The sequence below is a fragment of the Octodon degus genome, unplaced genomic scaffold, assembly GCF_000260255.1.
Source record: "Octodon degus isolate 3935 unplaced genomic scaffold, OctDeg1.0 scaffold00121, whole genome shotgun sequence".
NCBI classification, from domain to species: Eukaryota; Metazoa; Chordata; class Mammalia; order Rodentia; family Octodontidae; genus Octodon; species Octodon degus.
Window position 1 is genome coordinate 7,609,933 of NW_004524697.1, and position 15,015 is coordinate 7,624,947.

General features: G+C 36.4%; 1 protein-coding gene across 6 annotated transcripts in view; it reads right to left on the reverse strand.

The window, feature by feature from the left end:
• Positions 1–2,485: 2,485 nt before the first annotated feature.
• Positions 2,486–15,015, reverse strand: part of Clcn3 (chloride voltage-gated channel 3) — a 113,837-nt gene continuing 101,307 nt past the window's right edge. For 4 of the 6 annotated variants that reach the window (XM_023700103.1, XM_023700102.1, XM_004640238.3 and 1 more), the window contains 3 exons: positions 12,042–12,258; positions 7,026–7,101; positions 2,486–5,372 (listed from right to left, as the gene is read on the reverse strand). In XM_023700103.1, coding sequence (XP_023555871.1) covers positions 5,214–5,372; positions 7,026–7,101; positions 12,042–12,258 — 452 coding nt within the window. In that variant the 3' untranslated portion in view covers positions 2,486–5,213. The remainder of the gene's footprint in view (positions 5,373–7,025; positions 7,102–12,041; positions 12,259–15,015) is intronic. The other 2 variants (XM_004640240.3, XM_004640241.2) reach the window with 1 other exon arrangement.

Here is a 15,015-nt window from a genome sequence, read left to right on the forward strand (position 1 = left end):
ATAGGTCTTGCTTTATCTTGGTCTTAACCATCCAGCAGAAAAGTATAAGAAGTAAAGCCATGCTGTTACATTGAGCTGTAGGGGACTCAGGTCAACAATTTCTGACATTGCCTGTCAAGCGGAAAACCCAATACTATTATAGACTACTGGACTCTTTTAGAATATTTTGCTGAGTTAACACACCTATAATAGTCAAATAATGAAACTAAACAAGAAAAGGGGATACAGATGAATGTCCATTTTGTATCTGTGTATTCAAAGTGGTTAGGATAGATATATATTTATGTTCTGTTAATGAATAGAATGATTTGTTCTAGTGGTGTTTGTGAATAGTATATTAAGTCCACATCTTGTACAGCAATTAACCACTAAGAAGAATTTATGCAGTGTGTTAATTATTGAAAACTGTCCTATCGATTTGATTTGAAACTGTCTCATTGCTATTTATCATTAAAATTATGGCAAAAAAAAAAAAAAAAAAAACCTGTATAAGCCCCAATCTAGCAGTTCAAAAAAGAAAAAACATGACTTTATCAGTTACGTATTACACTGTTTTTCAATGATTCTTGTTTCATGTTTCACTTGCCTTCTCAGGACCTCAGACCATTAATTTTCCTTCTCCAACATTTCTATTACAAATAGTTATATCTGAAAGTGTCTTAAGATCATTAATCTTGGGGCTGGTGAGATGGCTCAGTGGATTAAGTGCTTCCCTGGCAAGTGCAAGGGCCTGAGTTCAATCCTCGGTCCCGCAAAAAAAAAATAATAATAATCTTTTCATCCACAATAAAACAACAAAAAAAGCTGTGGTATCTTGAAACCTAAAACAAAACCCTTTGCTAACTTACTGCCATTTAGAAAACCTCAGAGGAAGAACTGACAGCTATCTCTAATTCTTCTCCTTCCAATCTGATAAAATTGGCCCTGGTCAGGCTGCTGCTTGCCACTATCACAATCAACTTGCTCTAGCTCTGTGCATGGGACCAACTTTCAGTTCTTCATCCACCAGCAACTGACAGCTGATCTGCCTTGAGCTATTACTCAATTGGTTTAAGAGACCTCTTCCTTTATCCCTCTTCTGTCCACAAAAATGCAGGCCATCTTCCTTGTCTGAGAAGGCTGCCTCCCCATTTAGTTTTCAGACTGGACCTTCCTCCTGAACTGAATTTCTATAGACAAGGGCTTATCTGACACCCCCACCTAGAAATTTAAAAGACACTCATGAGATTTTCCCAACTTGTCAGTGGCCATACCAGTCTTGTCATTTCTCAATCTAGAGACATCCTCAACTCACTGGTCTTAACATTTATCAACTGAGAAATCCTATCCATTCCATCTTCAACATGGCTAAAATTCAAACTCTCACTTTTGCCAGCTTCAGTTAGAATTCAACCCTCTGCCGTATTTCACTTGGATTGTTCCAAGTGCAGGGTCCCTTAGAGTCTATTCCCATAATCTGGAGTCCTTAGGGTCAGTTTAAATCAGAATGTATCACTTTCCTGCCTCTCTGGCTTCCTACTTTGAGAATAAAATTCAAACCCCTATATCCCAATCTCTTTTGAGCCCTTTCCCTCTTTATCTCACTCTATAGACACCATGAACAGTTTGGTATTCCTTACCTGGCAGGTATTTCAAGACACTGGCACATAGAATTTTCTCTTCGTGGGAGATTTTTCTCACTGGTAAATGTTACTGCCTTTTTTTAGGTTTTTGCTCAAATGCTACCTGGTCTCGGAGGCTTTTCCTGATCCCACCCTATACAAGTGGGGTGCACACATGCAAATATGTACAGACCTTCACTTTTTTTCCTAGAAAAATGAGAATACAGATTTTTGCCTTGTTTTTAATGCTACAAGAATGAATGGCTCAATCATTTTAAAAATTTGCTGAACTTACAGTATTTCTAACCATCTGATATACGATTTGTATTGGAAGATGAATCATCAAGAACATAGAACAGCCCCTGCCTAACAGTCAGCTCAATACATGTTCAGTAAGTGAACAATTAATGCGTGATAAAAGATCTACCCTTAACTTTCTATGTTTTCCTTCTCACTAGAACTTCATAGAATTCCCAGTGTTGCTCACCACTCTTTTAAGGCAGTTATCTTAGCAAATATCCAAGAGAATTTTTGAAAATACAGAAATTATTTTACCTGTTCTCATGCAAACAGTGTGATTTTTCTTCTTTAAAAACCAATTTTTTAATGTGAACTGAAATGAAAACTTGTTGCAGACGTGTAACTTTTACTGAGAACAGGGGTTGTTATCCCACTGCTAGGAGCATTAATATCTTGCTGTTCAATCCTGCATCTTCAGCTCTCTGGCTCTTATTTCCAAAGTACAGAAGTGGCTTTGAAACCTGAGAGAAGCACTGTAATTACCACCTCTTGAGGCTGTACGTGTCAGGCATATTGGCCTACATTGCGGAGTGCAGCAGTATAGAGGCAAGACTGGCAAAGGTGTAATTAAAGGCCAAACCACACATTGTCATATAGATTTTAATAGATTTTCTGATTACCTCATCACAGTAATCATTTTTACTGTAATGATATGCAGCTTTACTACACTAGTATAAATAAAAACAGATAAATACAGCTCTAGGCAACATCACAGATAAACAAACTAAGCATTCTCTGTGAATCAAAACTGAAAGCAATTACTAAAAGGAGATGCTGACACTCTTGCCCATTCTCATTATACCTTCTCAAAAAGGGTACTCAAATAAGGCGCTACACTTACTATTGGTCAATTAATTTGCCAATTAGCTAGGCACATGTATTTCATGTTCTTTACTACTTCATCATTTGGTTGAAAAGCAGACAAATCTCAATGTATCAAAAAGAGAAATGGAATAGATAGTAATACCAAGGAAAACTACTAAATGCATTAAAAATACGGCACTTTTCCTGTATTTCAGCAGTGAGACACACCAAGATGGATATATATCAAAGAATAATTATGTTTTAATATCCACCCTGAAATGTCAATCTCTGAAGCAAGATGGGCAGTGAAACAGGACTTAAATTCAAAAAGGGAAATGTGCAAAATAAAATCCAAGTGCAGTTTCATGAATGATACTACCTGCAAAGAAACTGTTTTTTCCTTTCAAGGCTTGTAATTGAGGACAATTAGTTACCCATTAGCCATGCTGAGTTCAAACTCTAGCAGTGAATTGCACACTGCAGAGATCCTTAAGACATATGAAGATATACAGAACTATCAGTTAGAAATAATTACTCTGGATAGTCAAGTGGCAGGGCTATGAAGTAAACCTGAAGTCTGCCAAATAGAGGAAGTAATGAGGACAAAACAGTAATTTTTGGCAGGTAGCACAGCTAAGAATGGTTCCAAAAATTCCTACTATTTTGCTCAACTTTCAATTATCATTCTAATATGGCTTCATGATCTCTTCAGTCCTCAAGACCATACGGGTCTTAGGTGATCTTACATATCTTAACAGGTATAGTATTAAGAAGTAGGAAGTGAAGAATCACTTTGAAAATGTAGAAATGGTTCATTGCCAGTTGTGTTTCAGAAAATGTCTGTTTGCAAAATCATTTATCAGAAATGCAATCACAGGACAGATATTTAGGCCAGTCCTTTGAGCAAAGTGCCTTTGCCAAGCGTGAGCTAAGACCATGATTAAGACAGACATTTCCAAAAATGAAAATTCCAAACACTCCACTACACTTTAACTCATCCTGTAAGAAGGTGCACTGTGGCTATTCAATCTGTCATCACACACTTCAGTGATAGAGGGTGACCTACTCAGAGAGTCAAAAGTTATACTCAGATTAGAATTTGGACTATACTACCTTTACAATTTTATTGTTTTTAATCTATTTTTATTTTCTAAAAACAGGTTAACCCTAATTTTTGGTTTTAATCTACTAAATCATTTGTTAATGTTTTGAAGTGTCCAGTTTGTGGGTCAAAAATCCAGAGGATGGCAGTGAACGATCAGGAAAAGGTTATGTACACGTCAGAACATGGAGAAGTCAGCACTAGCTTCTTAAACCCTTGCTCCCACGTAAACGTTCATCTCTCCATATCTGTAAGTCACAATTAGTTTATAAAAATCACATTAAAAAGGTATAATTATTTAAGTGCGATATTAACTGATCTGTATTTTATAAATTTTAATCCATAAAAATATAAATAAGAATGGTAAATTTTTAAGAAAAGAATTATACATTTAGTGCAAGTTATGAATTACATTTTATCTTCAGTGTCAGCAATAAAATATCTTGAGGAAACAAAAGATCTAATTTCAAGAAAAAAAAATTCCAGTTTTAACATGCAATTAATACCAGACACAGCTAAACAGAATACTTCCTTCTCTTTACTGTCAGAGCAGCAGCTTTTTGTTTAATTATGCTGAACAGCACTTGTATTATCATAGTAGTATTAGAAATAGAAAATCTGCATAAGACCAGGTCATGTAATCCGTAATGTCTGAGAGGGGAAAAAAGCTACTTATCCTTTAAAATTTTCACTGTTTTTCATTCTGAACCACACAGCACACAAACTGGGAGATTCTGTTCACTCTTCATTCAAGATTTTCCCTGCTGGGCAAGCCTCTGACATGGTGTGTATGCACTGGTCCAGGCCTTCAGTGATAGTGCAGACGACACAGGTGATGGCACAAGAGACACTCCCTTCTTGTGATGAAACCTCAGTAAAATCACAGTACATCTCAATATGAGAAAGGACTGCTTCAAAGGGGTACACCAATTTAGGAGGCTCTGTTACAGCTCAGGAGCGAGAGAGAGAGAAATAAAAGCTCTTCTGGAATGTAGAAAGGTAATGCTTAATTACACGATTCATGAATTAAACACAACAGTTCTGATAAAAAAGGGTAAGACCTCACAGTCTTATAGATGGCTCAATTCAAAGTAATCCCTCCAGAAATAGGGACTGATAACATGTCTTTGCAGTACTGAAAACAGGCCACGTGCTGGAGGACTCCGGTGTTCACTGGTCGGGCTCACGCCTGTGCTATCACAGCACCTCCTCTGCTAAATGCATCCAGTGCAGAACAATAGGAGCTGACTTGCGGCTCACAGCCAGGGACGCGCATCTCTCCTTTACTTCCTGAACAATTCTTCATTCCACCAGCATATTTGCAAACCATGATGCAAAAGCCTGGCTTTTATACTTCCTTTTTTATTTTTTTAAGGGAGAAAAAAAAAGTGGATGACTCCCTCAAGTTAAAGAGTTGTGCTATTCAACAAATGAACTTCCTCTTCTGTCTCCTCTCTCTCCTCATCTATGGGATTCAGTTGAACATTATTGAAGCGGGGTCTTGGTTTGCCGTCTGGGCCATATGACGGAGGATATCTTTTTTTGTTATAATGCCAAGGAGGCGTCTGAAAGGGATAAACAGAAGATTACTATTAAAAAGGAAAAGAAAACAAGAAGCTAAATCTATAGCTAAATCCTTTTTGACAGAGACAAAGCAGAGCAAGCAGCCTGTGATTGTACTTTCAGAAAGCAGGTTCCCAGCAACCATCCTCTGATATGAAGTGTTACGGTCACCCATAGTATGAGGGTCTTTCCACCAAGCCCCGAGGACTGCACACACATCTCACTGAAGTGGAGTATTTTAATTAATGTTTGCCAACAAAAAAGTAACAAAAACGAGAGAATACATGAACAGGAAATGATACCAATTCCATTTTCAGAAGAAAAATTCATTCTCACCGCATGAAGGAAGCCATGAAATAATCCAAATCCCCTCAATATGTCACTTTTCTTTAACCAAAATTAACCAATTTTTAAGAAACAGTTTAAGGATTACCCAGTTATATGCAGAATCTTCATGAAAGCACATACAATTGAGATAAAAAACGCAGAAAAGTGGTAAACACAAAACTTTACTCCCAAACTTCAGAACCCCATATATAACCCATTTTTCTAGTACTTATTAATGTTTACATTTTCTGAATTTGGCCCCCCAAAATAAGATACAGTGCTTTTATGAAAGTCTTACATGTTAATGCTTACATTTAAAAAAGGTAAGAAATCAAGAAGCAGTCCTAAAAGATTACTACAGGTGAAGCAGAAAGCAAAATGAATGAGTAGCTACTATATTATTCTGGTTAGTAGTTTTTTTAAAAGGATGCATGAAACACTTGTGAAACATTAGCATACAACAGGCATACAAAATCAGTTTCTACTTAAGCAAATGGGGACAGGTTTCCTGTAAGTATCACAACTGCAGGACAAAATAATTTCAGATATTAATAGCTAAAGCCAGACAACTTTTGTTATACAGTAAGATAGTTCAAGATTTGTCCTTGTGAACCCACTAGGACATGAAGCTTGCTAAAACAAGTGCACCTGACCCCAAAAGCTGCTTATAGCATTCTAGGAACAGCATATAAAAGGGGTGCATTCATGACCTACAAACAAATCACTAATGAAATGGCAGGATACACATTCAGATTTTGAAGGTATGCAGGGCACAGCAGAAAAAGACTAACATTAGAAACACAAAAGTATACACATTGTAGTCTACTTTGTGTGCCATTAAAAAATCCATTTAACTGACACTCCAAAGTCTAACCTTGGTTACAATCATTTAGGAGCTTAGACTTACTATCACTACCATACAAAACAGGAACCAAAAAAAGAAATAGGGTTTGGGGTGACGGACAGACATTTTTAACCAGTCAGGAGCCTTCAGTGACCAGTGAATCCATCTACCAGGGTAGACAAAGTTTGCATTTTTACTTTAAGCATGTCCAATAATAGTCCCTCATTCAACTATCAGTGTTTGAGTTCTTAAAATTTTAGCTGATGCTTTTAATGAGATGTTAACCTTTGTTTACCTTCTACGAATGCAATTATATATGTATCTAAATTTATCTTACAAATATCTGATCAGATACACATATCCCTGGCAGCATGGTAGAATGTTTGTTCAGCAGATATCTGGGAGAGAGCACTGAACAGTTCACAAGTTTCATGCCTCCTGCCCTCTAGGGTGTCTAGTGAGGAGATCTGATACAACTAGTCACCAAGGGGTCCACGTGCTGCTTTAGTTGCTCGAGATGCTCTAAAATGTTCTTCTTTGTGATGATCCCCAAGACAATCCTGCAACAGATTATTATGCTAATAACTGTGAGAAATTAAATTAAAAGGGTTCTAATAATAATAAAAGAATGAGAGAAGAAAATAAAAACATGAAATACAAGAATGCTTATAAACTTTAGAAAATTAAAAACAAAAATGATCTAAAATTTCAGGTTTCCTTCCTATACATTCTACGGAATTTCAAAGGTGACATAATGTTATTTTTAAATATTGGTGGTTTACTTTTCTTTACAAATTAAAAGTTAAAATTATGAAAGTTCAAAATGAAGATGAACACAAAGAACAAAACAGACTTAATAATGACAGCCATAAGCCCTGAATATAAGAGACCCATCCTCAGTGTCCGCTCCTTGAAGAAATGTTTCCCCAGTCTCTACTGTGCTAGGATTGACCTCAACCACAGTGGAAGGCCTTGCTTTACTGCCTAGGAGAAGACTTGAGAAATACCTTGGATTTTACTGCTGTTTGTAATTAAAATTAAAGTAGTATGCATGAAATAATTAGTGCTGACAAAAATGCTTCCTAATTTTCAGGAAGTGTCACTTTTAAAATGTGCTAATACAATATATTTATGAATATGGGTCAAAATGACTTTTACTTAAACATATTTTCCTGATTATTCCTAGTTAACATATCATCATTATTGCATCATATGAAGTGACAGTTACAAATTCTTATAATAAAGATATCTGAAACTACTTATACTGCTTTTAACTATTAAAACAAGAGTCTGGTTATTGATTTTAAAATGAAAATTAATGAAACCAACTGTAATTGTGATAACATAAACATATTTTACTTTTGCTTTAAAAGAATTTAAAACTCTCCCAGCACTCTGGAGGATGAGGCAGGAGGATCATTGAGTTCAAGGTCAGCCTGGACTATACAGTAAGACCTTAGCCCTAACAGAGAACAGAATAGATAACAGATTAGGGGAGGGGAGGACTTTCAATTGTGGAAGCGCCCCCAAAACAGTGTCAGGGTAATCAGGCATTTTCTTGATGATCTGGTTAAGTCATCTTTGCAATTAAACTGCCCCTGAATATGCTGACTTTCTGAAGAATGTTACCAGGGGATTTCAAAGCCATCTCAATCTACAGATGCATACCCTGTGGAGTAGGAATCTGAAATGATGGAGGAGGGAGTAGAGGGGAGGGGAGGAAATCTGGAAGGCAGTAATTTCTCTGCTAATGTTCTTATTATTTTGTAAAAATAATGTATTGATCCTTAAGAATAAAAATAAACTGAAAAGTTCTCAAGAGTATGTGAACAATTTTCCCCTTCAAAAAGTTCAGAATTTCCATTATATAAAATAAGTATTCAATCATAGATGATATTGACTAAATGAGGATTTAAAGGCAGGTGAGATAGCTCACGAACTTAGCACCTGCTTATGCAAGCACAGGGACAGGGGCTCAATACCCAGCACCACATGCTGTGCTGGCCCTGCCCCAGGCATAGTGGCACACCCCTGTAATCCCAGCACTGGGAGGCTGAAAACAGAAGGACCACAAGTCCGAGCTGCACAGTGAGACCCTGTACCAAATACATTTAAATAAGTAAGTATTTTTTTTTAAAAAAGACAACTATTAATCAGCTATTTTATGGTTGGAGTCAGGGAAACTGAAAGTCTTGGTTGGCAATTCATTAAATATAATAACATTAGTTTAATTCTTACTCATGCTTTTAAGTACAGTTAAGTAGAATGATTAATTTCAATTCATATTTTATTAGTAAACTCTGCCAAATCACGAGGTACACAATGAAAGTTACAAATATGCAAGCACTGTGGCAAACACAGACTTATAAAGTAATCACTAAAAAGACAGACAGTGGGGGAGGGGAGCATAGTGGCCCTAAGAAAGGAGAATATCCACCCAATTCTTCTATTGTTAACAGAGAGGTGATCTGAGAACACCACCACCAGGTTCAGTGCTGCTTTATGGGTTTTAAGGAGTGGATACAAAGTCAATTCAAAATGCGACTCATTTAAGAATTATTTCTTTTTCTTCTGTGCACTAACGAGTAATGAGCAAGGGGCAGAGGCCCAAACTTCCCAAAGCATGCTCCAACCAGCTCTAGTTCTATCCACTTCATCCACTTTCAAGTTAGGTCTGGAGAACTGTTTTTCCCATGTCCGCTTGTCTGGCAATTAAATATCAACATTTTACAAGTTCTGAGAGGCTTACAGTAAAGAAACATCAACTGTATTTAATTTAATAGTTCCTAAACTTCCATGGTCACCTGTTTTTTAAAAGTAACTCCTATCCCTAAAAGATTGAAAAATTCTGCTAAATTAAAATATGAGCTGTGAGACATCAACAACTGCATCTTTACAATTCACAGACAAGTTCCCTTCATCTCCATTCTTTCCTTCCTGGCATTCAAGGTCCTACATCTGTCATGGCTCTTCCGGAAGACATGATTTCTTTTCTCTGAGTCTGTATCACTAAACTTTACATGAGAATAAAACATCCTACTTTCTTACATAGTTCAAAGAAAATAAAGTCCTGAGAGTCACCCCCTGGATGACCTCTTTGCTTTCAATTTTATTTTTTGTCAGGGACAATAAGGAAATATGATCAGAACAATTAAATATATTTCCTTAGAAAAAAATCTCCACCACACAGACTCTTTATAACAAGCAAGATCAGGTGAGATTTTAACAGCTGCCTATCCCTATTATACACTTCATTATTTTATACTTTCTTTAGAACATGTTCCTTTTTAATATCTATGCTGCCAAAATCTTGGGAATTAATCAGGAAGATAAAGTACGAAAATTAATGAGGGGCTGGGGCGACAGCTCAGTAGAACAAGCAACTGCCTGGCAAGAGCAGGGTCCTGAGTTCAATTCCCAGTACCACCAAAAACAAAAAAACAAGAAAATTAATGAATAAAATAACTTTGCAGTCATAGCTAACTGTGCCTTAGAAAACTGCATTTGTATCTGTTAGTACACAGCAGGACAAACTATACCAAGCACAAAGAACAACTTGAGAAAACAGCAACGTACAGTATCACTCAGCTTAAGTTCCAAGTGTGGCATAAATTATTAAAAAGAGTCAAAACCCAGCAAAACTTTCTCCACTTAACTAGTATTTTTCAAGTTTTTAAATAATGAAGCACAAGGCTGAGTGTGCTGGAGCACTCCTGTAACTCCAGCACTTGAGAGGCTGAGGCAGGAGGAGCACTGTGAGTTAGAGATACAAAGTCAGTTCTAGGCCAGCCTGAACTGTGCAATGAAACTCTGTCTCAAAAAGACTAAATAAAAAAATAAAAAATAAAAAAAAAAGACTAAATAATGAAGTTTGGTGCTGTCACTTTAAAAAGTAACCAAGGTAAGCAAAAGAAAACAGTAGCAGCAACATAATACACCTCTTCTATAAACAATATCTTTGATAATAATTCTAAACTCCCTCTCCCTACAACATTTATCCTCTGATGACTTATTTCTCAAAAGTTTTTAGTTAGAACAGTGAAAAATACTAAATATGGATCTTCTATTGCTTTCTATTGATAGAAATGTATTGTTATGTAAATATAACTATTATACTTCTATTCTTAATCCAATACAGCATACTGACCAAAAAAATGTCTTAAACAAAAAAATATTTAAGAAGCCACATAGTAAAAAGAGTATAGTCTGTAAGTAAATTACAGTGTAACATAGCAGCAGAGACTGAGGTTTAACTGTGGAAGGCTGAGTTTTAATCACTATGTGTATAAAGATACACTACCTACTTTAAAGAGATCCCGCAAAATTAAGTGAAAAAATATGAAAAGTGTTCAACAAGCTAATTACTTTTCTGTTCTTTTCCTCCTTTCTCTAGATAGGATCAGGGGTTCTCTTTCATGTTTTAAACAAAGTGTTATAAATTAATATCAAAAAACAAAATAACTCAATAAAATTATTTTAAAAATATAAAATAAAATAAAACCAAATCCTGTTCCAATTTTCTAAGTGTTTACTGTACAGTATTTCAACCAGTGTTACACTCCTCAGATCAGCAAGCCAGCTATCCACAGTCCTACAATAGCCTTTTTCTAGCCTTTCTGTGACCTGTTTTTACATGAAACAGGTTCTTTAGAATTCCAATAGGCAGCAGTAGTCTAACAGAAAAAAAAAATGGGTGTGGAAACGCTTTCCAGACAGATTTCAGGCCTGGAAAGGAGGGTAGCAGCGAGCCAGGCAGGGCTGCGCTGCGCTGACCATCAGGGCCCTGCCTATGCCTCTCTCATGGTGGATTCACTGCGACTTCATGTGTGAAAGACAGAGATAGCAGTATGTACATTTTTAATACATGAGATTTTGTCATTAGTGTTTACGTACGGGATTTCTGGATGGAAAAGGTATACAAGGAGAAACAGCTTTTGTTAAAGGAGATTTTTTAAAGATAATTTATAAATTTCATTTATATGTTCTTCTTTTCATTATTTGATAAATCAAATATTGGGGCCGGGGAGATGGCTCAGTAGAATAAGCGCTTGCCTGGCAAGCACAAGGGCCTGAGTTCAATCCCAGGTTCTGCCAAAAGAAAAAAAAAAAATATTGGTTGAAAAAGTAAGTAGTAGAATATCTAGAAAGTTATAATTACACTAGACTTCTGTGTGCTCAAATGACATACTTATAAAAGAAAATACTTACAAAAAACAAACGGGTTTGTAGTGCTCCACACAGGTCAGGCCCACTATCCTTCTAAGAAACAAAACATTCTACGCTCACGCGATTCAGGTTTTCAGCATCTCTTTTCCAACTCCGATGTACAGCAATATTGAAAAATGCTACTTTAGGTAGGTGTTGAACTCAATGAACCGATCAAGTATTCATAGCCACACTAAGTCCAGACCTCCTATTTGGGAACTGATTCACATTCTCTCTGCCAAAAAGGGATCCTAAATTCTATTCAGTGAACAGCCTTCTGTGGTGCAACACTTACCCATTGTGGGTGACAAGGCACTGCCTCAGACCCAGCTTCCGGAAGATGTCCACCACGATCTCCATCGGGGTGTGGTCTGTCACTGTAAAAGGGCTCATGTCAAGGATGCTCCGCAGTTTCAGAGGCCGAGGACTTTCTGCAGGAAGAGATGGGGTGTGCTGTGCAAAACACACCCGGGAACTCCCAACAATACCTTCCTGCTTTTTTCTGGCACTCTCTGAAAAAAAGAAAAGACCAAAAATGTTAAATCAAGCAGTTTTTTTTTTTTTTTTTTTTTTTTTTACAGGCAATTTATTTATTGGAAAATAAAACAGTACATGTATTCTATGACTTTTTGTGGAACCGGGGATTGAACTCGGGCCCTTGCACTTGCCAGGGCAGTGCTTATTCCACTGAGCCATCTTTCCAGCCCCTTTCCTGTCTTCTTAACCAAAAAAGGAATCAACTGAAAAGCCATGTGGCACTTATATTTAACTGAGTCAGAATCTACCAATAACCAATTATTTCCATGTACATATTTTGGTGCATCTATTTTCTTTCCTGCAACTGAACTATTTTCTAACTTGGCGAAACAAAAAAAGCATTATTTGGAATATGTAATTTTAAAATCTATAAATTTTATGAGAATAGCTTATTACAGGAATCCTTCAGCAAATGGAGCCCACTTATGCTGCCACTTATTTTGGACTGGAAGTGACACTAGAGTTTTGTTCTTGATTTGACTCTGTTGTATACTCTACCCTGGGCACAAGCTGGCTTTTCTGGTACTGAAGTACCACATAATTTCCTAGATGAGCCATGAGCACTACCAATAGGCTGCACTGTGACCCTACAGCTATGCTCACAGTGGGTAGTCTGACTCGGGGTGGTTTTATTGGTAAAGGTTCTTCTCTTTTTTTCCTCTGAAGTGTGCTCTGTCCTGTGCTTCTGTCCTGCCAGCTGCCTCCACTCCCACATTAAAAGAGCTAGACAAGAAGTATGACAAGATGGAAGAAAGTACAGAAAACAGGAGGAGGAAACACAAAAAGGGACAGAATGTGCGAAGAACACAAGAGTTTCACTTCTGTCTCTGAGTATTTATCAAAATATATGAGCCACTATGGTACTGTTATAGTGAAAATAGTTTGAACATAAAATTTGCTACAAAAGTATTTCAGTCAAAATAGTAGGCATCAGTCCTAGATTGAAAAGCAGGTATTACTGCTCTTAAGCAAATACTGAAATGTTTTAACTGTGCTGCAACATACCCAAGTAGTCAGGCACTAAATGAAATTCTAGCTCACTAGTCTTAAGAATAAGTACTTACTTACTGGGCCATTTAAGTGCATGATCATAATTGGTATAGAAAAGAAAACCCACTATCAAAAAGTTATCTTTGAAACATGGTCATCAAGTTGCTTTTAGCCCACAAAAAAGAATCTGGTCAGTGACCTATGCTTGACCACCAAATGGTGGAGTGTAAATACTAAGCACAAGTACCCTTAACACTAATACAAAAAACTAAAATGATGTGAAGTATGATATGACAGTGTACATTGTGGAGTAGGAGGAGTACAAGTCTACAGTTTTCGTATGCAAGTCAGATTATTATGAGAAATATATAGTGGTCCAATTTAGAATACTCTTATTACTATAATGGGTGTATGAATCACTTTTAACCTCAGGATGAAAGTCAAAAAAGTATGAAAAAGAACTAATTACAATAACTTATCAAAAGAAACAAAGTAAAAAGATACAAAGTGGTATCAAAAAGTACTTTTCAGTTTTTTGGTTAAAATTAACCTCAAGTACCAATCATTAACACAAGATAAACATTATGTTACTGAAAACATACTGATTCTTTAAACAATGAGAAAACATTTCCTTATTTGTATATTTCCTGACTGGTGTGGTGCTGGGAAGTAAACCCACTGCTTTGTGCCTACTGGACACATGTATTACAACACTGGGCAATGTTCATGCCCAGCTCCTAATACGTAACAGTAGATAAAACCGTTAGCCTACATACTGGAATATTCCCTTGGTACACAGGACACCAGAAGTGAACATCGGGCCTTAAATTTGCCATTTTAAGAATTTTGCTTTTTGTGTTGTTGGAAAATTCCTGAGAGTTAAAGTGTTCTCACCACAACGTAAGTATATGAGGTGATACATTAGCTTGATTTAAACACAACCTAAAAACGTATTAACATGATTTTTGTCAAATACAAGTTTCAAATGAGTATGTATACAATGTAGGTTTAACAAACATCATGCACTGAATACTTATTGAGTATTAGACTGAGTGATTACAATAGCAGGCCTGAACCCAGGAAGTACTAAATTATATCCCAACCGCTTTTTAGCATTTTATTTAAGAGACTGGGTCTTGCCATGTTGTGCAGAACGGCCTCCCATTTGGGATTCTCCTGCCTCCCAGGGAGCTGGGATTATAGCTGTGAACCCCATACTTGGTTTAAGAATTTTATGCCACTTATTCACAGGCTTTTAAGGCAGGAAAAATAGGTTTTATTTTCTGTTACTGGTCAGACATTAACAACAACAAAAAAAGCCCCAGCACTATTTTTATAACCCTAAATAATCTGAATTTGGTTTTAGTATTCTACTAAATTCTTTTATTCCAAAAAAGAGAGTATATCTCATTTAGCATTACAAAGATTTTATGAGACAGAATGAGCATCTTTTTGCACTTCAATAAGGTATAATCTTATATACATAGATATTCTATATATAAGAATGCAATTTTATTTTATATATATGTATATATGTACATATATACAAAATCTAGTGTACAGATCTGTTTTTCCAGTGAAAAGTTTAAAACTTTACAAAGATATATGTTGGTAAATATTTGAGGTGTGCTCAGAAAGTCCTGATGAGCCAGGTGTTCTCACACCCTGTAATTCCAGCAAGGCTGAGGCTGAGGCAAAAGAGTCACAAATCTGAAGTCTGCCTGGACTACACCATGAGACTC